Raw genomic sequence first — 23029 nt, 5'->3', positions numbered from 1 at the left:
TATATATATATGAGAGAAGGACATCTAAAAAAGAAAACAAATAAGCTGCTGGTGTCCCCAGAAAAACATGGTCTGCCCATCCCTGAGTTCTCAACATTACCAAATGCATTTTTGTGTAAATTATATGGATCATGAGAAGCAGGAATTACAAACAGCGTCTAAGACTGACCTGCGGAAGTCTCTTAGAAAGAATAGAAGCTGTAATAAAGATTAAAAACAAGTCATATGTATAGATGCACAGCTGAATATTTTGATATCATAATTCGTTTTTGAAATTTCTGTGTGATTTTCTGTGGACACGTTCCAGACACTGGGTAATGAGGTAACTTGAGTAATGCTTAATTGCCGGTTTGTGTGGAAATTAAGTAAATGAAGATGGTCTATGATTTTTGCATAGTACTGTTTGTTAATTAGTTTGTTAAACCATAACAGATCTCTCATGGCAGCTCGGTGGTATTTATTTGGCTTAAAGACGTTTGAAAAAGCCAATTTCCTGTTGTGAATTTTATGTAATTTGAGTGTTTATTCAGGTTTTTTTTTTCCTTAGGAATGTATAGGGAAAAGCTCAACATCCTGAAATGCTATACCACTATTATACCACTACATCTTATTTCACCAAAAACGGTGTAAAATCTGTAGCTACAAGTTTTTGGACATTCCTCTCAAGTCACCATCATATAGGTATGCTAGCAACACCTTAGCAACTACATGGAATAGCATATGAAAGGCCTAGCAACACCTTAGAAGCCACCTGAGTTAGCATAGCAGTGGCCTAACAACACTTTAATAACCACCTGGGATATCATAGCAACAGCCTAACAACACTTCAGCATCCATCTAGGGTACCATAGCAACAGCCTAACAGCAATTTAACAACTACCTAGGATACCATAGCAATGCCTTAACACTTTAACGACCACATAGAATACCATAGCAACAGCCTCACAACACTTTAACGACCACCTGGGATATCGGATCAACAGCCGAACAACACTTCAATAACCACCTAGGGTAGCCTAGCCTAGCAATGGCCTAACAACATTTTAACATATATCTGGCATACCATAGCAAGGCCCTAACAACACTTCAGCACCAACCTAGGATAGCATAGCAACAGCCTAGCAACACCAACTGGGAACCATAGCAACAGTCTAGCAACACCTTAGCAATCACTTAACAACTGCCAAGCAACACCTCACATCAAGCTGGAATACCTCACAACAACCTTATACACTACCCAATTACCTTATATCAACAGCATAACAAAGTTAGGTGGAATCAGGTGTCCTGATGGTGGGAATTTTATTTGATGGAGAAGTCTGGAACTGAACCTGTGATCTTCTAACCAGCTCAAAAAGTAACTACGACAAGGACATTTTTCTTAGTCTTTATTAATGCATTAATGTTTGCATATATTCTGAGATTTTAGTGTTTTATTCAAGCAAAAATGTATTTACTTCTGAGATAAATAGTTTTAAACAATTTGCCTAGAAGCCTAAGAGTTGTGCACAGTACTGTATATGTACATATCTATACATCCCTAGGCTTTTGTAAAACTAGGTTAGTCCTGTTTTTCTCTGGTTGCAATGAGCCAATACTTGTGACGGAAGATTTTGCTCAGTTTGGAGCAAGAAGTCTGTCCTTTGGATGAATGATTGCAGATGGAGGTGTTTTTGGCTGCATGCTGCAGCGGCTGGTGTGAGAGAGGGGAAAAAGGGCCTATTGCTGTGCAGAGGTAAACACTCTCTCTCTCTCTCTCTCTCTCTCTCTCTCTCTCTCTCTCTCTCTCTCTCTCTCTCTCTCACTCTCGCGCGCGCGCGCACACAGGCCGAGTGTCGGGGGCTATAAAATGGGAATGGATGAGAAGTGTCAGTGAAAGCTGATGATGGGGGCTAATATGATGTGATATAATTGATGAACTCTGAATTGTCCCACTTTCCCCTCCTCCTCTCTCCCAGCACCGCTCACAACCCCGTGGTGTGTAATGTCAACAGTGCGTGATTTACACTCTGTCACTGCGCTGCTTAACACCTCCTCCATCCCACTCACACCCTGTCTGGAGGAATGGAAGGAAAGAAAAGGAGACAGAGAGGATGTATGAAAGAGAAAGTCTCCGAGTCTGGCGAATAAATCATTTCGCTCATTCCTTCTGCTCTCTTCAGAAGATGCCAAAAAGGGTTTTCGGAGCAGTAGAAGAACCGCCTTTTGGTTTCCATCAAGGACCTTCCAGCAGACAGCTCAAGAATCATTGTTGTGCACATTCTATATAGGCAGCCAATGCATTGTTGACTGTTATGGGGGTAATTTTAATTATTAGTGGTCCATTATTGGAATTACAACTCCATTTGACTCAGAAGTAGGAAGTCAGAGTTCAAACTTGCATCATAAAAGTGGTAAAAAAAAAAAAAAAAAAGGATTTAAGTATTTTTAGCAACAAGCTAGCCAGCTAATGTTAGTGACATAAGCAATCCCTTTAATGTCCATAATGTATTTACCTTCTCTGATGTCTGTGTTGACATGGTGCTGAGAATCCAAGAGTCGATTCCACACAATAAATTTAAAAATCCTCAGTTCCAACCAAAACCAAGAGTTAAAGGAAAGAGATGCGACAAAACAATAACAGAAAAAAAAACTCATCATTGGTGAACTAAATTCATGTTTGCACCAGTTTAAATATATGGTGTATTTGACCTGGCAAGGCCTGAAGTACTTCATTTCAGGCTCAAATAGTCAGATAGTCCCCGTGCTACAGATGAAACACATACTGCTTCTTCGCCGTGTACATAGTAAAGTGCAAAATGCGCTTCTCCTCCTCATACATGCGCATTTGATGGAGGGCCACACAAAACGTGTGAGGGTCATGCAAAAAGTAAGTGGAGATGCTGCACACGCAGCTGATTAGATGTCCATTTACTAATGTTTGACCAGCTTGCAGTGGCCAGTTCTGTGCAAGTTTTCCCTCGGCTTTTAAAACCTGTTGGATATTTGCATTGTGGTCTTAAAAAAACAGATGTTGAGAGATTTTCTTTAACGCTGGCAGCAGACACAGCAGTTAGATGGAGACACTGAATAACACTGTTTAAACTCGCAGGACCAGATGCACATATATGTGAAGATGCTACACAAGATATGCTGTTATGTTGCTGCAACATGTGCACAGTTTGTTATCATTTGAACTTTTTTAAGTTGGAGTAAAACAATAAAAAAATTATAATAAACTACTACTAATAGTAGTAGTAATAATAATAATAATAATAATAATAATATTTATTTTCGTAGCACTTTTCATACATATAATGCAGCTCCAAGTGATTCAGACAATAAAAACTATATAAATGATATAAAATTAAAATCATACAAAAACATAAAAGCTAAGATAGAACATTGTAAAATAACATAAAAATAACAAACAGAAAGCAATAAAATAATCCAAAATAATTAAAGGTTCCATGGCCAGGGTTTTTTCAGTGTGGAGTTTACATGCTATCCCCATGTTTGGGTTTCCTCCCACAGTCAATGCCAATTGGAGATACTAAATTGCCTGTGTGTGTGTGTGTGTGTGTGTGTGTGTGTGTGTGTGTGTTACGGTGTCTGTTACGTCTGTCTGTCCTTTGATGGACTGGCGATCTGTCCAGGGTGTTTCCTGCCTTCCGCCCAATGACCAATAGGATAGGCTATAGCACCCCCGCGATCCAGAAGAATAAACGGCTTAGACGACGAGTGACTGAGTGATTAAATGTAAAAAGACAAAAGTAATAGCATGGTAATAAGTAAAGTCAGCAATTATAGAAAATCTAAAAGAAAAATTGAATAGGAATTAACAAGAAGAAGAAGAAGAAGAAGAAGAAGAAGAAGAAGAAGAAGAAGAAGAAGAAGAAGAAGGAAAGCTACTAGAAATTTATGAAAAACAAAGTTTAGTAAAAATATATTTTTAGCTGCTTCTTAAGATTATGTGCCTGTCTAATCACAACTGATTTCTTTGTTTTTGGTGTGATGAGCTTAGGGGGTGTAGCCATGCAAAGTGGCTCTCGGGGAGCCCCACACTTCCAGTTGAAAAGGGCAAGTATTGTTGCTGTCGTTGCGGATGTTGTTGTTGTTAGAGTAATGGTTTGTTGGAGTGCTTGTGTTTGAAGATGGTGGGCTTTGTAGTGTAATTAGTGGTGGGAAGCTTATATTGAGTCGCCCTGCCTTACTCTGTGTTTCATGTCGAGTTGGCTAGGCTGGGCATTTCATGCTGCCTGTTAATGCTTGTTCAAAATAATAGAGCATTTGCTTATATGCTTGTTTTCCACGTCGCCTTCTATGCCTGTGCTGCATATTATATAATACACCAATTAAAGGGTTTTCCTAGAACAACATAGCTGTGCCAAGAGCCATTTAGCAACCTTCATTTTCTTGCACATTGAGTATGTCCTTCTGTAGCCAGCCCCATCTCTCTCATCTTGTCTACTCTTGCTCCACCCATCCTCTCTATCCTTTCTCTCTCATTCACTTTTGTCTCTCTCCTTCTCTCTGTAGACTTTAGTCCCAGTAATAGCTCCTCAGGACTAAAAGGATTTGCCCCAATTACAAGGCAGTTACATGACAATGGAGAGGAATGAGACAGTTGCGCCCTGTTCAGCAGAAGCTTACATAACAACCCACCAGGGTCAGGATTCTGCTGCCACGATCTATAAAATGATTGTGCATTGTTTTTTTGTTTGTTTGTTTATTTGTTTGTTTTTTTCTGTTATTTTGAAAAATGGTTCAATAGTACACAGTGTGATGGAATGCAACAATTGTAGCATAATGAAAGATTAAACATGCACCAATGAGGAATCTTACAATGGTATAATTTATCAGAGTAGCTGTGCACTCACCTAGAGCTCTGAGGAGAAACGGCGCATTGCAGCTGCATAGTTTGTTACTTTATGAAGTATGATGATATATGAATGGTGGCATGATCCCACATCAAGCAGAGCTCCACAGGTTCTCTCTTGGAGCCTTTTATGTTCCTGCTTACTGTAGACCACAGCATTGTGCTGGACTGGTGTATGAGATCATTTGTTCATTTCTATGGCAATACAGGCTTTTGCAATGCTGATATCACAGAAATGTGTAATGTGCAGTGAGCTCGATAACCAAGCACTGTCACTGTCAGGAGTGTGTTCTGTTGCGTGCTGTGAGCATTCTGACCTTAAATGTTTCATATCTGTTTCTTTGAGGGTTTTGATTAATTAAATGAATAATGAATGAAAAGCCTGGAGGAGAGACGGTGTGTGTGGAGTCAGTACAACTTAGAAAATATCATTTCAGTGGATTATGATAGTTATGTTCCCTGACTAAAGGTACTGAGATATACCCTTGAGGGAACCACCCTAGTGACAAGAGGGGACTTGCCCCAGTGACAGTTTAGTACCTTTATATCTGAGAGTGTAGAGTGAGGTTTTCAGGTTTAAAGACAAGGAGAACCCCTTTCTGATAATATATCTGGATGGTGGGAGGAACTCTTCAAAAACTTCAACTGTGTCAGGGTAGAATTTTGGGGACAGGCTGTTTGAAATGCCTTTTTTATGTTTTGCGTTTTTGCTAGCTGGCGATTGCAGAAGGTAAAAATGATTTCCTAGAAGTAAAACATGCCTCCAGACTGTTCTCTGTCCTGGCACCAAGGTGGTGGAATGAACTTCCCCTAAGTGTCCGAACAGCAGAATCACTCGCTGTCTTTAAACGACGTCTGAAGACCCATCTCTTTACACTACACTTATCTAATCACTAACACTGTCTATCGTTCACTATATTACAAACTTTTTTTTTTTTCTTTTTCAGCAGGTTTAGTGTTGTGTAGACTCTGTGTTGAGTTGTAGGTATTTTTCTACTTGTTGTATTTGTTTAGGTCTCAATGCATAGATAACTTCAGGTAGCAATTTAGAGCAAAGCTCTTTAAAATTATGTCGACCTTTATTAACATGAGATATTCTGAAGTAATGACAAGCACTTTTGTAAGTCGCTCTGGATAAGAGCGTCTGCTAAATGCCATAAATGTAAATGTAAAATGTAAAACACTTTATTTTGATCGTAGATCAACTAACTGTCTATTAAATGCAACTGAGCTTAAAGTTGAGAGTGAAAGGTTCTTTTAAACCCAACCCTAACCCCTAAACCTAACCCCAGCCTTAACTTCAACACAAAACATATGCTTGCTCCTAAACCCAAGCTTAACCATAATCAACCAAGCATCACTAGAAAGTTTGCTAATCATTTAACTATCTGTAACATCATCTGCAGAGGACCATCAAAATACAGTGTGATGTTTATTCCAACCATATTACTTCAGGTCGTCATTCCAATGGAGAGAATGGATTGTTCACTTCAATGCCTGAAATGACTCATCAGATGAGGATAACAAGCTAATAGCTACAGTTAAGATGGTGACCTGAGTATTTTATGCATCAGGACTGGTTGACACCACAGGGATTCCCAATGGTTGTGTGGCATAATGCGTGCTGGATGTTGTAGTGAAGGAGCGAAGAAGAGAAGTGAATGATGAAAACTGTTGCTGAACATAAGTATTAGGCTGGAATTTCCCTTTAAAGGAAAAGTTCAGTCAAAAATATTCATCTTCATTGAGTAAAAACCAATTAGCATTATGGAAGTGGTAAAGTACTAATTGGTTATGAGCTTGCATTCATTGTTAGCATGTTTATTGTAAATTATATAATTTGCAGAATAGTCACAATTGCAATATGTAGTGGTGTTCCTGGAGTGTGGGATCTCGTCCATATCATGCAGCCCTAGCGTACGATTAGCTTTGGATCCTGGTCATTGCTCTGCTACCTTGGTCATTATTGATTAAATGTCTGTGTCGAGTGATGTAATGTCCAGAGGTGGTCATGGATGTCCCCTCCTCTTAGTGATCAATCAGAGGGCCTGTGTACTCTTCCTGGAACTCAATCAACGTCCTCTTCTCCCAGACCTTATCATAGATCTGCGCATTGACGTTTGTCTCGTCTTAGCACTGGATAACAATGTAACATTATCGTCCTAATTACTCCACTGCCCATATGCTGAGCTGGACAGCATGAAGGGGACAGTGCCCTGCCCCTGTCTGACAGCGTTTAGGCTGCGTTTTAACTGTGTAGAAAGTGGATTTTGATAACAAAAGCATATTGTAATTTGATATTAATGTTAAAACACTCATAGTTCATTGAGACAAACGGAGAAATTCAGAGGAAAGTTTTGTCATTTGTTGACATCCAAATAGACATGCAGATGTATTTTAACTGTAATTTTGGTTGATTTCTCAACTACAGTGTCACGATTGGCCCCTCCCAGTCTTCCATGTGCTTTCTGTTTTGGTCCTGTCCATGTGCTTTCTTTCTGTTTTGAATCCTTCCCAGTCCGGCCCCCTTGTTTTCTTGACTCCGCCCCTGATTTGTTCCTCCTGTTTTACAGTTGTGTCTTGTGAACCATCATTATCCCTGTTGTATTAATTAATCAGTAAGCCCTGTGTGGTTGCTGGGCTTTGTTGGATGTATTTTTTGTAGTATATGGTGTTGTTTTCTGTGTTCTAGTCTGTTTTGCTGTTTATTATGACTGTTTCCCGATCTGTTCGTGTTGGCTCCTTGACCCTGGAATGTCTAGACCCTGATTTTGGATTTGCCCTCAATAAAACTTGCTTGTCTTCGCACATGCGTCCGCCTCCTCATCTCTCCACACCGTTACATACAACATTTTTGGTCCAAATATTTTATTAGTGTCTCCTTCACGTACAAAATGTAATGTGTTAACATAATTTTATTTTGTGCTGCTTTTATTTATGTTCCACATCAATGATTTCAATCTTCAGATCTTCAATCAAATCTTGAATCTTGAAAAAAAGTTAACAAATAGGAAAATGAAGTCTTAGTCAAAACTGCATCATTGAAGCCCTAATATCCCAGGCTTAACACATACTAAGGCTTATTATTCACCAACTACAGGGACTTTAATGCAAACTGGCTGAGCTATTCTTAGGTTATAGAAATGTGTAATTATTTCAGGGGTTTTCAATCAACACATATATAAATAAATGTTGTTGTTGTTGTTGTTGTTGACCAACTATTTGGCCCACATTTGTATGTCCTTACTGCAGCACTGAACAAATTAAAGTTTTTATTCAAAGCCACACAAACCTGCTTTCAATGGAAATATTAGCCGGAGTGTGGACAAAAGTGTGGGACTCGGTGCATTCATAGAGCAGCAAAGTAAATAAATTGAATCAAACTCTTAGAACAAGTTTATATTCACGTTAAATTCAAATGTTAAACTGGCTGCCAGTGCTAAGATAACAGACCATGCTGTTTGTCAGTTACTCTCAAAAGTGGTGAGATGTCTTTTCCAAATTCCAGTAAAGACCTCGTTTTGGTGTAAAGACAAATTCAATTCAAGTTAAAATTTTTAAAACAATGTAACTTTGTGTAGCTCTTCGTTTGTCTAACAGTGTGGCGGAGCAGTTAACGAACAAGAAACCATCATCCATGGTTGCACTAAGTAACATACATGTCAAGTCAAGAGGCTTTTATTGTCATTCCATCTACAAGTACACAGTGGAGTGAAATTACGTTCCTCCAGGAACAACACGGTGCAACAAGGAACACGAAGTACCAAGTGCAGACATGTTAGACATGGGTAGTGTCACGTTGGCTGTTTACTCTCATTTCATGCCAAACTTTTATACAATAACAAAAAAATGATGTCTAGACTAAGCAGTCCTTGAACTATTTTTGGAATGTTTCCAAAACTGATCGCAAAAGATTGCCATTTGTTATCTGTGATGGTCGAGTAAACAAGTTTTGTCATTAAAAACTGGGCCGGAAATTACTCCCCCTTATCAGACAGGTCATTGTGCAGAACCCATGAGGGTCCATGCTAGAGAGAGGCATTGTGTGTGTTTTATGACCGTCCATATCAGATGTATTACAGTGAAAGTGTTCGCTCCCTATGGAACCTCTTATTCAGCGCTGAATAGCGGTCCTCTTGAATGTCACATCCGTCATGAGCCTTGGCTGGAGTACGAGAGTTTAACAATGAGGTAAACGTGATTATTTGATGGATATCGGCAGTTTTAATCTAATCTGGTTTTAAAAAAAACTCAGTGACAGGCTGAATGAGGAAGTGGGAGTTTTTTCTTTTAATAATCTTTTACCCAGTAATCATCAAGGGCAAAATACTTACCCAGTCACACTTTCCATTATGGAAAGAGGGATCAGTTTGCAGTTTGTGTGAAGGATGTTAAGTGGGCAGGGTATTTGACAGTCATTGCGTTTAGTTCATGTTGAAGGTTTTCTTTACTTTATAAAGAGTGTAACATTTTTAATTGAAATTGAAAGTCAGTCAAAACATTTGAACTGTTTGATGGTAACATTCAAAAGAAGTAGGGCAACATCATGTTTTTCCTTTGTGAGACGTAGGGCTGTTGCTAGGGTCTGAACAGATCTTGGGCTCAGTGGAAACTGAGTGTGCATCTTCCAGTTATTTTCAGGACTAAGCTCTTCGGTCCGACCCTGTTCTACTGTCAGTGTTTGTTTATTGCTATGTGCTTGATTTTGTAGACCTTTTATTATGGGTATGGCTGAACTACCTGAACCTGAGATGTATATGCTTTTGGCCATATTCTGTATTCTCGTTGGTGCAAAAATAGGGTAATTACATTAAAATCACTCATCATTTTGTGTCTGCAAGCTAAATGTGTCTTTTAAATGTAGATTTTGTTGTGAGAGTTTATCGTTCACCACAGCGCAGGAGAAGTAAACTTGTGTAGTAAACTTGCATGAAAAGTTTTGCAAAAAAGCAACAGCAATGACGGTAACTTGTGGTTGGATCTGATGGATCCAAGTTAAGTTTATTTCACATTTCTTCCACACTTTTTTCACTGCTGTGTATTGAGAGTGATGAAGATCTATATGCTTGCTGGAATGTGTAAATAAGGTGTGCATTCACACCTATCCAGAATACTTGTGTCCAGAGCCAGTACCGATTCTGGGCTCGTTTGGGGGAGGGGCTCATTATCACTGGTTTGCTTTCACACACAAGAATTCCATCTGAACCGTGAATCTGTTGTGCAGTGCATCATTTCTCTGCAAGCAGGTTCGGAAAATGGTCGGCACAAGCCTTTTTTATTATTATTATTTTCCTTCAATACAAACACTCAAGCAGTGAAGAACAGCGCTTTCTGCATACATAGCATTTCACCATGTAGGAGCACCTGCAGAGAGGGAGCTGTTCTGGTATGAGAAAGTTCTTAGCCATGCAGGCGATAAGTCGAAGCAGGCACGTTACAAAATGAACAAACCACACAACCCCACATGCGGCGTTGAGAGCGGATAGCTTCCATATGCAGTTTGCTGGAAGTGAACCCCATGCAACTGGATTTCAGGAGGACCAGAAATACCACGTTCCCACGAAAAAAGCCTTCACATTTGGCCAAACAAGCTGAACTCTCAAAGCAAACATGTTTCATGCTAGGAATATAAAGCTGAGCGGCCACGATATTCCAGTGTTTTATATTTATATACCATGCTACTCATTCCCTACTTAAAAACCTGATTAACTCCTCCAACCTTTTAATGATGTTTTAAACAGAAGTATGGAAAACAAACCACAGACAATTGTACATCACGTATTTTGTCTGTGCATGTCTGCTTCTTTTTTGTTGGGTACGTCTTGCTGAATCATTGCTTAATTATATAACTGATCTGTATTGGAGTGCATTTTTAAAGGAACCTTCCCAAAGCTACATATTTTGGCAAATATAATTAGCACTTTGGTTCTCTATATAGTTTTTGTGAAAAATTTTAACTCATTGATTTATTAGTCAAAGTCAGTATACACATTGTCACAGTTGTGGTAAAACCTTGTAACAAGGTAACTTTACAATATTCTCAATTTTATATTCTTTAATATTCTCAATTTTGAATGGAAAATAATGTAACAAGTTGTTTTTCCAAATGATTTGGAACATTTCTGTTCCTCCATTCATCATTAAATTTAGGCCCAATCCAATTTCTTCTGTTTACCAGTTCCCATTGTTTTCGAGTGTCACCCTAACCCCTTGGAACTGAATTACAAAGGGTAGTGGTTGAAATCTTGCTCAAGGAAACGGGACAACCCTCAAGAAAAGAGAAAAAATCATATGCTTTCAAAGAGGGGTATAAGAAAATGATTTAGTATCCCCCACTCCTAATTCTTTGATGCAAAGTTCCACCTTAAATGGTGCAGCAGTTACATTCTGGCGCTTGAGGCTTCAGAGCTGCTGGACTATTTAAGGTGGAACTGGAAAATTAGCTAGCTAGCTACCGAGACATTAGCATGCTTTTAATGATTTTGTATGCTTGTTATGAATAAAATCACCATAATACATTGAAATAACATTAAACTAAGATAACCACTGTATTATCATAATTTTTGAACCAAGGAAGTACATTTGTGGGTTTCTTTGGTCGCTTGTGCAGCCATCTTGCCAGTTTTTTTTTTTTCTCATAACACTCTGTTTGGAGTGTGTCTCTGAAAATCCTCCGTTTGGAAGACCATGTAGCCCTAACACTTCATACCACCCCTCAATCTCAACAAAAATCAGGACACCCTACCCCTAGATGTGAACATGCAAAACAGAGAGTTAAGGGCTAAGTGGTAGGGGCGAGGGGTGAAATAGGATTGGATCTTTAACATCTTTTACAGTGCAACTGGCATTTTCAAATTCTGTAACAAAACTAAAACTTTGAAATGGAGATTTTGCTCCAGCAGTGATGATATACACAGGTATACAGTTTAAGGTGTGCAGTCTGGGCTGCTCTGGGGCTAAATGCAGCATCTCAGACGGGCTTTTATTTTGTTGCTTTTTGTGGCAAAGAGGTGTATTTTCTTGCTTTGGTCCTCTAACCAGGCCCTTGCTCGTCCTTGCTCCCTCTAGAGAAGCTGACTTCTGACCTGTGTCAACAAACACCCAAGTTCTGGTCATTTTTTTTTTTCCTCGTCTTTGTCAATCATTCTGGTTTGTGACTGCTATATGTTTTATAGTACGACATAGTTGAAAATAAAAATAAATAAATAAATAAAACTTGTAACTGAGTTGCAAATAAATCTTAAACTGAAAAATAAAAAATAAATGCAGCATCTCAACAGCGCACTGACAAACTGGCTTAGCGATGAAATCCATGTTTTGTTTTGTTTTTTTTTTCCCCCCCAAATGCAGTTTGAAGGAAAACCACAATATTCCAATATGTAACATTAGTTTAAAAAAATTGAGAATGTCATGTGTCACTGTTGTAGTGCAGTACAGTTGAAAATAGTTTTCTTTGGGAAGTGAATAAAGCGAGATCGTTTTAAAGTGAGATCGTGACCTTAAAAGCCAAATTAAATGATTTTTTTCAATATTTCAGCCTCACTGTAAACCTGAGCATGCTGAAGTGTTCTAATGCTGCGCTTTGATGTTCTGTGTGGCTCTCCAGTAGCGCCTGTCTCACTGAGCGTGTCATGGTGGGCTTACTGTTCTCATTGAATTTGCCTTCTGTCAGATTAGATTGATGCTGAGCGAGTCTGATAATGTTAATGTTGCTGAGAGAGTTCATTTTACAGTCCGCAGAAGCATGAAGAAAGAGAAATGTCGGAAATGAAGGTAGAATAAAGGTAATAACTGGAGAAGAAATGACTTATTCCTGCAGTGGCTCAACAAACAGTTAAGCAGCATGTTGAAGGCTTTGGGTATTTTTTCAGTTTAGAGATCTGTGCTGTTCCAAAGCTGTCTGTTCACTAAAGAAAAACTAAAAGAAAACCTGCTTACACAGTAATGAAGCCTGACAAAAAAAAAAAAAAAAAAAAAAAAAAGATAAGGTTGATATTTTGGTTTAAAAACAGTCCTGATGCATGAAGGTCCAAGCACAGATTTATCATTGTTTTATTATTTATATTTTAGTGTATATTAAGCCCCTAATCAATTAGACTATTCTCCTTATTATTCTATGCAATTTTTAACAGAAAACGTTATAAAAAAAAATAATAAGGGGGAAAAAAAAAAGTTGCTTGCATTGGCCGGGAATCGAACCCGGGCCTCCCGCGTGGCAGGCGAGAATTCTACCACTGAACCACCAATGCTCAGCTGAGGGGTCATGTGAGCACTCGCCCTGTCAGCACACAGAAGGAATAACAGCCACTCTTCCTGCTGTGCGAGAAAAGTTTACAACTGTGAAACTAAAACCTGTGAAATCTAGAATTTATCCTGTATTTCTACACATAAGCACACAGCACAGACGTGCTCAGCTGCTTTACATTATCCTCTCGTGGCCGTTAAAGGAAAACTCCAGCGTTTTTCAGTCTGATCTCTTATCTGCTGCTTCTGTAGCACCGGCTCCATTACCAGAGACACTCACTTCCCTGTACGCAGCATTAATCAGTCAAAAAATAGCTACAAAACACTAATTACAGAAGCCATTAGGCTTATTCATGAGTTTGAGTTTAGTTTTTGAGTCATTTTAAGTCATCTGATTTTGTTCTTTTGTTGTGTTGAGCTGTGCCTTTCACTCAAGCTAAGCTTCTGTCTGCGCTTTATTGGGTTAGTCCTGCCTAAGGTGAAGACTAAACATGGAGATGCAGCGTTTAGCTACTATACTGCTCTTAAATAGAACCAGTTGACAGAGAACATTAGAAGAGCTTTTAAATCCAGCTGAAAAAGTTCCTATTTGAGCGGCTTTCTGCTCACTTTAAAAACACTGGTAGCTTTTCTAGCCCTTCTCCTCTGTAATAGCACTTTGTTTTGTTTTTTTAGATTTTTAATTATGCCAATTCATTTGCTGAATTGATTTTAATGTAATGATTTTCTATTTCAAATCTATTATTTCAATCATGCTTTAATCATGATTTTAATTTCTGTTCTCTTTTACTTTTTAAAGGACTGTATTTTCTCATTTGTAAAGCACTTTGAATGACAGCAGTGTATGACAGGTGCTGTAGAAGTAAACTGGCCTTGCTTTTCATGACCACGTTTGTGCTCCAAATTAGTTGTCAGGCAGGTTGTCTTTAGGTTAGGTTTAAGGTTTGGGTTATGGTTATGGGGTCGTGTTGGAGTAGTCCGTTAAACTGAGTGGCGTGTTTGCCAAATTGTTTTCGTTTCTGATAATGCCAGTTTCACTCTCTGAAAAAGTTTCATAAAAATGTATACACAGTATGTACAGAACTTTTCAGATTGGATATTAAATAATAGGGAAGAAGAAAATCAAAAGAAAATGCGTGAAAAAACAGCCGTTTCCAAAACTACTGCAAAAATGTATTAAAAGTCTCCTAAACAACCCTGTAAGACCTGGTAGACACCAGAACTGCCCCCATCAGATAAACAGCACTTAAAACTCTTCTCTTTGATAAAGAGGAGAAAATCAAGCTGCTTCAGATCTGGAAACAACTACAGGTGTTTCTGTCCATCCTTCCACTGTGAGAAGACCACTCAGTGCTGTGGGTCTGAAAGGATGTGCAGCTGTCAAGAAGAGCCTCACTGAGAAAAGGAGATGGACACATCAAATAAAGAAGCTGCTGGTGTTCTCAGAACAATGGACTTTCCATCCCATAGTCCAGACGTCAAAATCATTGAGTTTGGGACTACTTGGTGGATCAGGGACAGCAGAAAGTGCAAGCAACTTTTAAGACTGAACTTTGGAGGTGTGGAACCCCCCCCTGCACATTTCTTTGAAAACCTTTCTTGCTTTCTTTAAAAGCAAGTGTTCAGAAAACAATGAAAGCTGTAATAAAGGCATAGAGTGGAGAAAACAAATACTGGATTTGAATGAATTTATTCTGTTAATTGTGTTTTCTGCTTCTTTTTTCTCCTGCTTTGTACTTACTGCCTGTTTTGAATGGACATTAAATAAATGAAGTTGCTCTCTTAATTCTCCTCAATAGCAAAATATAATTTGGTGCACAAAATAAAACAATGGTCTTTTGAACTTTCTCACTGTGACAAACAAGAGGTGTTTTGTGTCTCCCCTACTACTACCACACACACACACACACACACACACACACACACACACACACACACACACACACACACACACTCATTCTGCATCCTGAGACAGCCATTGTTTACAGCTTGTGGAGGTTAATTATGCATTTTATGGGGCATTTACTGGCCCAGACGAGAGATGCCACTGTGTCCTTCTCCTTCTCCTGAAGGACTTCTCAGGGGACATAAACCACTCTTTGCTCCAAACACAGGCCTGCATGTGTGTTAAATGTTCCACACACAAACCCACACACCAACAGCCAACCTTGTTTTTATGACCATCATTACAATTGTCCAGACATATGAATTAGCCATCAGCGTCTTGGTCTGCGTCATGTTTAGTAGCTCTCAGTCCGGACACTGTGGTCCAGAAGCCCACCGCAAGCACACCCTGAGGCTGTGACTGTTACTTTAGAGATTGGGCTGAAGAGAATGCTGTTTCACCGAGTGCAGCATGCATATGATTTCCATTAATGCAGCATCATATGTTTTTTGACATTCCTTGAACAAATGTGAATGTGATATGAAGTCATATGACTGCTCAGGTGGTTCTGGCTGTAGCTATAAAACATGACAAAAGACAGCAGGTTCCAGTGAAATGATAAAGAAGCGTCAAACATACTTTTATCTTTTCAAAGAAACAAAGGCACGTTGTCAGGGATGTGAAGTAGAGACTTCACCTGACATCAGCTACCCTCTCTTAGTATCTTTTATTTATGCATACACTCACTATTTATCATCACTCTATCCATTTTCTTAAGGTATTTCAGGTACATATTTTACACTTGTGTAAATTACATTAAATTACATAATAACAATGTAATAAAATGAAAATAAAATCATAATAAATAAAAATGTGAAATTAATATATTTACCAGAGGGGTTGACGAGGTCCTTCCTTTTCTCCACTATGAGGTGGAATGGCAGGGTGATGTGTCAAAAATAGAAATGAGATATCCATCAAAAAATGGCACACTTTATCGCACCTCATCACACTCTGCCGCTCACAGCTGGCGTAGAAAGCATCATGAATTATAAAAGGAGCGTTGTGGTTTTGTTGCTTTGTTATAAAGCTCCAAAATGTACTCAAGCGCTAATGGTGCCCCCTTGTGGAGCATCTTCAGGCTGCCAAACTTGAGTGTGAAAATGAGTTACAAGCCAGGTCCATGAGGTGCTTTGTACCTACAAACTGGTAAACAGAAGGCTTTCTTTTATTCTTGTGGTATTAAGATGGTTTTAAATGTTTTATAGTTTGTGTTAGGACCTGTTCAAAGTCCTCAAAATATAGATTTTTTACATTGTTTTTTTTTTAGTTACAACCCAATTCCAGTGAAGTTGGGATGTTGTGTAAAACATAAATAAAAACAGAATACGATGATTTGCAAATCCTTTTTGTAGATCTGAGCTTTGGATCCTTTGCTACAGTAATAGCATTGTGATGCAACATCTGGGCCTTTTATCAGCTAATTGTGAAGGTGCAGTCCAAAGGTGCTCAGAGAAAGTGTTGGTTTGTATAACACAGTCTTCATAATCAGTCAGAGGATGTTTACCAGGCGAGTGAGTTTTGTGTGTGAAAACGCTCTCGGTTCCTATAAAGACTGAAGTGTTCTGGTTGTCTTTTATATTTTATGGAGCAGGTGTCGGTCCACGAGCTGTAGAGTCAAGCAAAGGCAGTCTCACAGTTATTGTTGCGAGTCCTCATGTGTTTGTGCTGTCATGTGCTCTGTGTTTGTTGGCGTCAGTGTGGGTTCAGTTGTAAATTTGAAAGAGATGTGTGTGTTTTTTCTCTTTAAACTTATCTAGGCTCCTCATGAGCGTCACATGTGTGGAGTGATGAAGTGTCGCGGTCTCATAACGCAGCACACTGTGTGTGTGTGTGTGTGTGTGTGTGTGTGTGTGTGTGTGTGTCTGCGCTCCTGCCTGTTCAGTCGTGGCTGTTATTGTGTTGTGTTCTCGTCTGTTTACATTTGTTTTCTTCAGGGTGTTTTGGGGCATGCAGAGATAAAGAGCCCCTTGCATGACTCACAAAAGCTCTATTCCTCTCTCATTTCCTCTTTAATTAAGTTTTCCCTCTCTCTCTCTCCTCCCCCCTACATCTCTCTCTCTCTCTCTCTCTCTCTCTCTCTGCCTCTCTCTTTGCCTCTCTCTTTGCCTCTCTCTTTGCCTCTCTCTTTGCCTCTCTCTTTGCCTCTCTATCTCCATCTTTCCTTTTCTTTCTTTCTTTCTTTCTTTCTTTCTTTCTTTCTTTCTTTCTTTCTCTCTTTCTCTCTTACTCTTTATTGTATCTCTCATACTCTGTCCTTTTCTTTCTCTTTTTCTCTCCTCTTTTTTATCTTCCTTCTTTTCCTTTCTCTCTTCTCTCGTTCTCTGCTCTCTCTCTGTCCCCCTCTCTCTTCAACTTTCTGCCCTCTGTCTTTCTCTCCCCCTCTTTTGCTCCCTCATTCTCTCTCACACATCTCTGTCTCTCTTCTTCTGACTGTCTCTTCAACTCTTTCCCTCCTTTTTCCCCTCCTCTTTCTCTCTCTCCCTCTCTGTTTCTCTCATCACTTTTTCTTACTTTTTTCTTTCTTTCTTTGTCTCTCTCTTTCTCTCACTCTTTTTTTCCACTCTCTTCACTACTCTCTCTCTCTGTGTGCAGCAGCTCATGCGGGAGCGGCAACAGATGGCCAGCCGGCCCTTTGCCTCAGTTCCAGTGTCTCTGGAGGTAACTGGGGAGGAGGAGGAGGAGGAGGAGGAGCTTCTCATGGGTCAGGTGGAGGTGGGTACCTGTGCTCATTTGCATAACGCAGCCATGGTTACTGATCAGATGACGGGAATAAATATAAATGTATCGTGTAGAACATCTCTCACTTTCTACCAATTGTTTGTGTTCAAATTAAAAAGGAAGGCTAACAAATGACAATGAGCTCAACTGAACATGTTTTATGCCACAGATTGTGGCCGAGTGTCCAAGACAGCATAAGTGTCCTTGCTCTCTCTCCCCGATCACTCAGAGAGATGCAAACCAACATGGCAATCTGTCAGCTGACATAACAGAATTACCTGTTAGTGTTCTCCTCCAACCGTGTTGAGGGGCAGTTTGAAAAGGTTCTCGGGGGGAAGCCCACACTAGCTGCATCCCAAAATCTGGGCAGCAACCAAGGTAGGACGGGTCCTTGATAGGCATATCGTATGAAGACTCCTCCTTAGTAGCCTATTGGTCACACAAATGATACAGTCCTAACAAAGCTGCATGGTGATGTCACCAGAAAGGCTCTGCAATTGTGGCATGAAACGTGTGAGCGAACTGGTGAGTGAAAATGGAGCCCATTGCATTGTGTTTGTTGCTGTGGTAACTAAACTTTTTGTAGTACGATAAACTACATACTGTATATACGAATACTTTTGATTAAAATACGATATATGGGCAAATGCTTTAATCATTCCTTTTACACTTTATATAGTCATGAAAATGCACATGAACAAGGTACAAAATGATGATAAAGGACATTTACATTGTAAAAAAAGCTCTGATCCAGCAGCTTTGTTTTCCACCATTTTCTTGGTGCTGTTTTTTTTTTTCTTTGCATCATTCGTGTGCAGAGAACTGTGAGTAATCAAAGGCCTGGAAGGATACATCAGTTGCATCCTCAAAATCACTTAGAACGTAGGCTGCATTTCTAGGCTGTATATGAAGGATCTTTCGCTTTGGATTAGCCTTCTATGGCGTAGCCTGCTGAGAAGTGCAGCCCACCTCAGCTGCAGTCTAGGCTTTGGAATGCAGCTACAAGCTTTTACCCTCGTTGGTAGTAGCATGTGATGGGGAGACCTAGCTAGCCAGGGATGGGGACTTTGTCAGGCTTTGTTTCTTACCGTAAGAAAAAGCAGTTGTGAGGTATCATCACACTTGCTTTTAAAAAAATGCAACTTCAAGGGTTCTTTAGTAAAGAAATTTGTCCTATATAGAACCATGAAAACTCAAAGAACCATTTGCATGATTTTAACATTGTGAAAGGGTTCTTCAGATTAATGAAGAATGCATCGGAAATGGTTCAAAATCTTTTTGAAAAGGGTTCTATGTAGCATCAAACAGGTTCTTCTGTTGTTACAAGCTTGATATTGGACCCTTTAATCATGCACCAGTGATTTGTTTTTGTTTTTTTTAATAACAGCCCTTATTTACTGTTACTACACTCTTGTGATGTTTATATGTGTGTACATATACATACACACACACACACACACACACACACACACACACATATATATACATACACACACATATATACACACACACACATATATCTACATATATATATATAATGTGTGTGTGTGTGTGTGTGTGTGTGTGTAGACACTGCGCACCTCCTCCTTCCGCTTGAGGATGCTCCACAGGTGCTTAATTGGGTTTATGTTTGGAGACATACTTGGCCAGTCCATCACCTTTACCTTCAGCAAGGCACTTGTCATCTTGAAGGTGTGTTTGGGGTCGCTATTGTGTTGGAAAACTACCATGCGGCGCAGTTTCCAAAGGGACGGGATCATGCTCTGCTTCAGAATGTCACAGTACATGGTGGAATTCATGTTACCCTCAATGAACTGCAGCTCCCCAGTGCCGGCAGTACTCATGCAGCTCCAGACCATGATGCTACCACCACCATGCTTGACTGTAAGCAAGAGACAGTTCTCTTGGTGCTCCTCACCAGGGCGCCACCACACATGCTGGACACCATCTGAGCTAAACAAGTTTATCTTGGTCTCGTCAGACCACAGGACATGATTCCAGTGATCCATATTCTTGGACTGCTTGTCTTCAGCAAACTGTTTGCGGGCTTTCTTGTGCGTCAGCTTCAGAAGAGGCTTCCTTCTCAGACGACAACCATACAGACCGAGTTGATGCATTGTGCGACATATGGTCTGAGCACTGACTGGCTGACCTCCCTCTTCTTCAACCTCTGCAGCAAAGCTGGCAGCACTCATGCATCTATTTTTTGAAGCCAACCTCTGGATATGACGCTGAACATGTGGACTCAACTTCTTTGGTCGAACCTGACGAGGCCTGTCCTGGAAAACCGCTGTATGACCTTGGTCACCGTGCCACAGCTCAGTTTCAGGCTGTTACCAATCTTCTTATAGCCATTGCCATCTTTATGGAGAGCAACAATTCTATTACTCACATCCTCAGAGAGTTCTTTGCCATGAAGTGCCATGTTGAATATCCAGTGGCCAGTATGAGTGAATTACACCCAAAATTTAACAGCCCTGCTCCCCATTCACACCTGGAACCTTGTAACTCTAATGAGTCACATGACACCAGGGAGGGACAACGACACAATTGGGCACAATTTGGACATGTTTACTGTGAGGTGGACTCACTTGTATTGCCAGCTATTTAGACATTAATGGCTGTGTTGAGTTCTTTTCAGTGGACAGTAAATCTATCCTGCTATGAAAGCTGTACACTGACTATTTTATGTTATATCCAAGTTTCATTTATATAGTGTTGTTTGTTCCATGAAAAGATCTAATAAAATATTTGCAGAAATCTGAGGAGTGTACTCACTGAGATACTGTATGAATATTCAAAGAATACTTGACGTGATTAAAGGGTTCTTTGCATCAGGAACATGTTCTTCAGAGTAATGGAGAAGGTGTTATATATGGTTCCATATAGAACCTTTTTGAAAGGGGTTCTGTGTAGCACCAAAAGGGGTTCTTCTGTTGTTACAAACCTGGCATCAAATCGCAAAGCAAAGAACCTATTAATCATGCAAATGTTCATGGTTTTATATAGAACCATTTTCTTTACTAAAGAACCCTCAATCTTTTTTGAGGATGCAGAAATTGGCAACTAATCATTGTCAATTTATCAGGAAGTAAAAATTTCACCAGTGATTTATTTTTTCATGACAGCCCTGATTTACTGAAGTTTATCATCTTTAATTTAATCAGAAACAAATGTGTGTGGAACACTGCTCGCTGAGAAAGGCATGAGATGTTCGAGGTTAGAGTTCGGTCAAGCTGAAACATCTGCCTACAACCCAACCTGTTTTTCTGACTCTGTTTGACATCAAATGTTATCCCAACTGAAAGATTCAGAACTGCATAAATTCTCACTGCTGCATACCTTTCCAGTCACAGTTACTTTCTCACTCTGGAATATAACAAATCTAACTGGTGTGAAAAGATGTGCCTCACACTTGTTCAGAAACAGATGGTTAAGTTCAGCTCCACAGTAAACTCAATTTTCAGCTTCATATCATTCGCATAGCACAGTTAATTGGGCAGTTTGATATTTATTTTATCGCGTAAAACCTGGGTGAGATAGGTTACGGCTTGGTAAAGGTTTGACAAAATCCATTTGTATCTCTTCATGTCACATTAAAAAGCATAAAAAAGATGATGTACAGCAGGGTCTCTATCTCACGCTGGTCTTTGTAGAGATCCAGTCAAGTTGAAGCTCACATTACTCATCGGCACATGTTCACGCGAGTTCCTGCTGCTTCCCACCATCTCCCCCCCCCTTTTTTTTATCTTTGTGCTCTTCCCCAGACACTCGTATTTTAGAACATCTTCAAAGCGCCATCTGTACTTTTTTGACCTCTTGTAAAAGTGAAAAAACAAAATGTGTCACTTTATTTACTTTGATTTCAGCACATACATCTGGACTTGATTGATGTGGAGGACTTTATAGGAAGAGGGTATAAGTAACATATGTCACAAAACTAGAATTCAGCTGCAAAGGCTGTCCAGATCTTGTAGGCTTTATTAAATACCATCTGACTTGGATCATGGATGTTACTACTCAGATTTGTGTGATGTTCAACATGGAGACTTATTTTAATTTCTAACCATCATGCCAAGATGTACAGCACTATGAATAGATCAGAGGCCTCCATTCATTGGGTTAATTTCTAGTGACATGGCCATTAAGTTCAATTTATTCATTTCTCAGGACGTATCTCAGTAACACTTTACTGTAGGGTGCTGTTCATGAGGCTATATGACATCTAATTAACTCTTGTTGGATTTAAAAAAAAACATTTGCTATAACTTTCCAGGAGAAGGAAAAACCTATTTTACTTTTAATGTAAGCAGAACCAAACATTTTTCCAAGTCATTTTGGGTCATTTCTTTTGGTCCAGTCTTCATGCAATTTTAACTACAACGTAAAGGACAAAAGGCATTTTCAAATTATGTCAAAAACTGAAAAACGACAAAATTGGAGATGCAAGGTTTTCTTGCAACAGCAGTGATAGGCTTGTCATGACAACTGATATAACCCTACATAAGTGTTTATAAATGCTTAATCTAACAGGCATCATTTGCTATAAAAGGTTATATTTGCCAGTTTAAAAAAAATTATCTGAATTAGCCTTCATGACTGAAGCTGCCTGTTAGAATAAACATTTATGCAGAGTTCTGTCAGTTGTCAACTGTCATGTTAAGAAAATAAGTGAAAAAACTAGTTTGCTAAAACTAGAGTTCAAAAGTATAATTAAGCACTACAGAGAAATGGGACTCCTGACAACCGGGCAAGACCTGGTAGAAACCAAAACTCTCCCCAACAGATTTCATCTTTCATTTCATCTCAGAGAGGAGAAAATTCAGATCTTCAGAAAGTTCTTCAGATCTGAAAACATCCACAAGAGTCTCTGTCCATCCTTCCACTGTGAGAAGACAACTAAATGCAATGAGTCTGTAGGATGGGTAGCTGTTAAGAAGCATCACTAAGAGAGAGAAGAGCCCAGATCTCAGCATCACTGAATGTGTTTGGGATTATTTAGATCTTGAGAAGCAGAAAATGTGAAGTGGACACATTAACTATTGAAATATTGATCTTTTATTTGGATATTGAGGCTTTTGTGTGCTTTACTTTTAAATTAAAAAAAAAAAAAAATTTTCAACTGCAGTTTTCAACTGCTACTGAAATGAGTACCTTCTACTTAATGGATGCTTTGGCTCTTATAGTGTATATATAATGGAGGTCACAAAGCAGCTCACTAGAAATCTCAGTTCAACCCCCTGTCATTGGTTCCACCCACT

General features: G+C 39.4%; 1 protein-coding gene and 1 non-coding gene across 2 annotated transcripts in view; one reads left to right on the top strand and one right to left on the bottom strand.

The window, feature by feature from the left end:
- atrnl1a (attractin-like 1a) overlaps positions 1-23029 on the top strand; it is a 383555-nt gene that overhangs the window by 286728 nt on the left and 73798 nt on the right. The window contains exon 27 of the mRNA XM_037538727.1: positions 17643-17762. Within this exon, the coding sequence (XP_037394624.1) occupies positions 17643-17762 (120 nt within the window). The remainder of the gene's footprint in view (positions 1-17642; positions 17763-23029) is intronic.
- trnag-gcc lies at positions 13037-13107 on the bottom strand. Its single transcript has one exon. It is a non-coding gene; the product is annotated as a tRNA-Gly (tRNA).

This window comes from Pygocentrus nattereri, chromosome 5, assembly GCF_015220715.1.
Source record: "Pygocentrus nattereri isolate fPygNat1 chromosome 5, fPygNat1.pri, whole genome shotgun sequence".
Lineage (NCBI taxonomy): Eukaryota > Metazoa > Chordata > Actinopteri > Characiformes > Serrasalmidae > Pygocentrus > Pygocentrus nattereri.
This window is presented reverse-complemented; position numbering and strand designations above follow the sequence as displayed.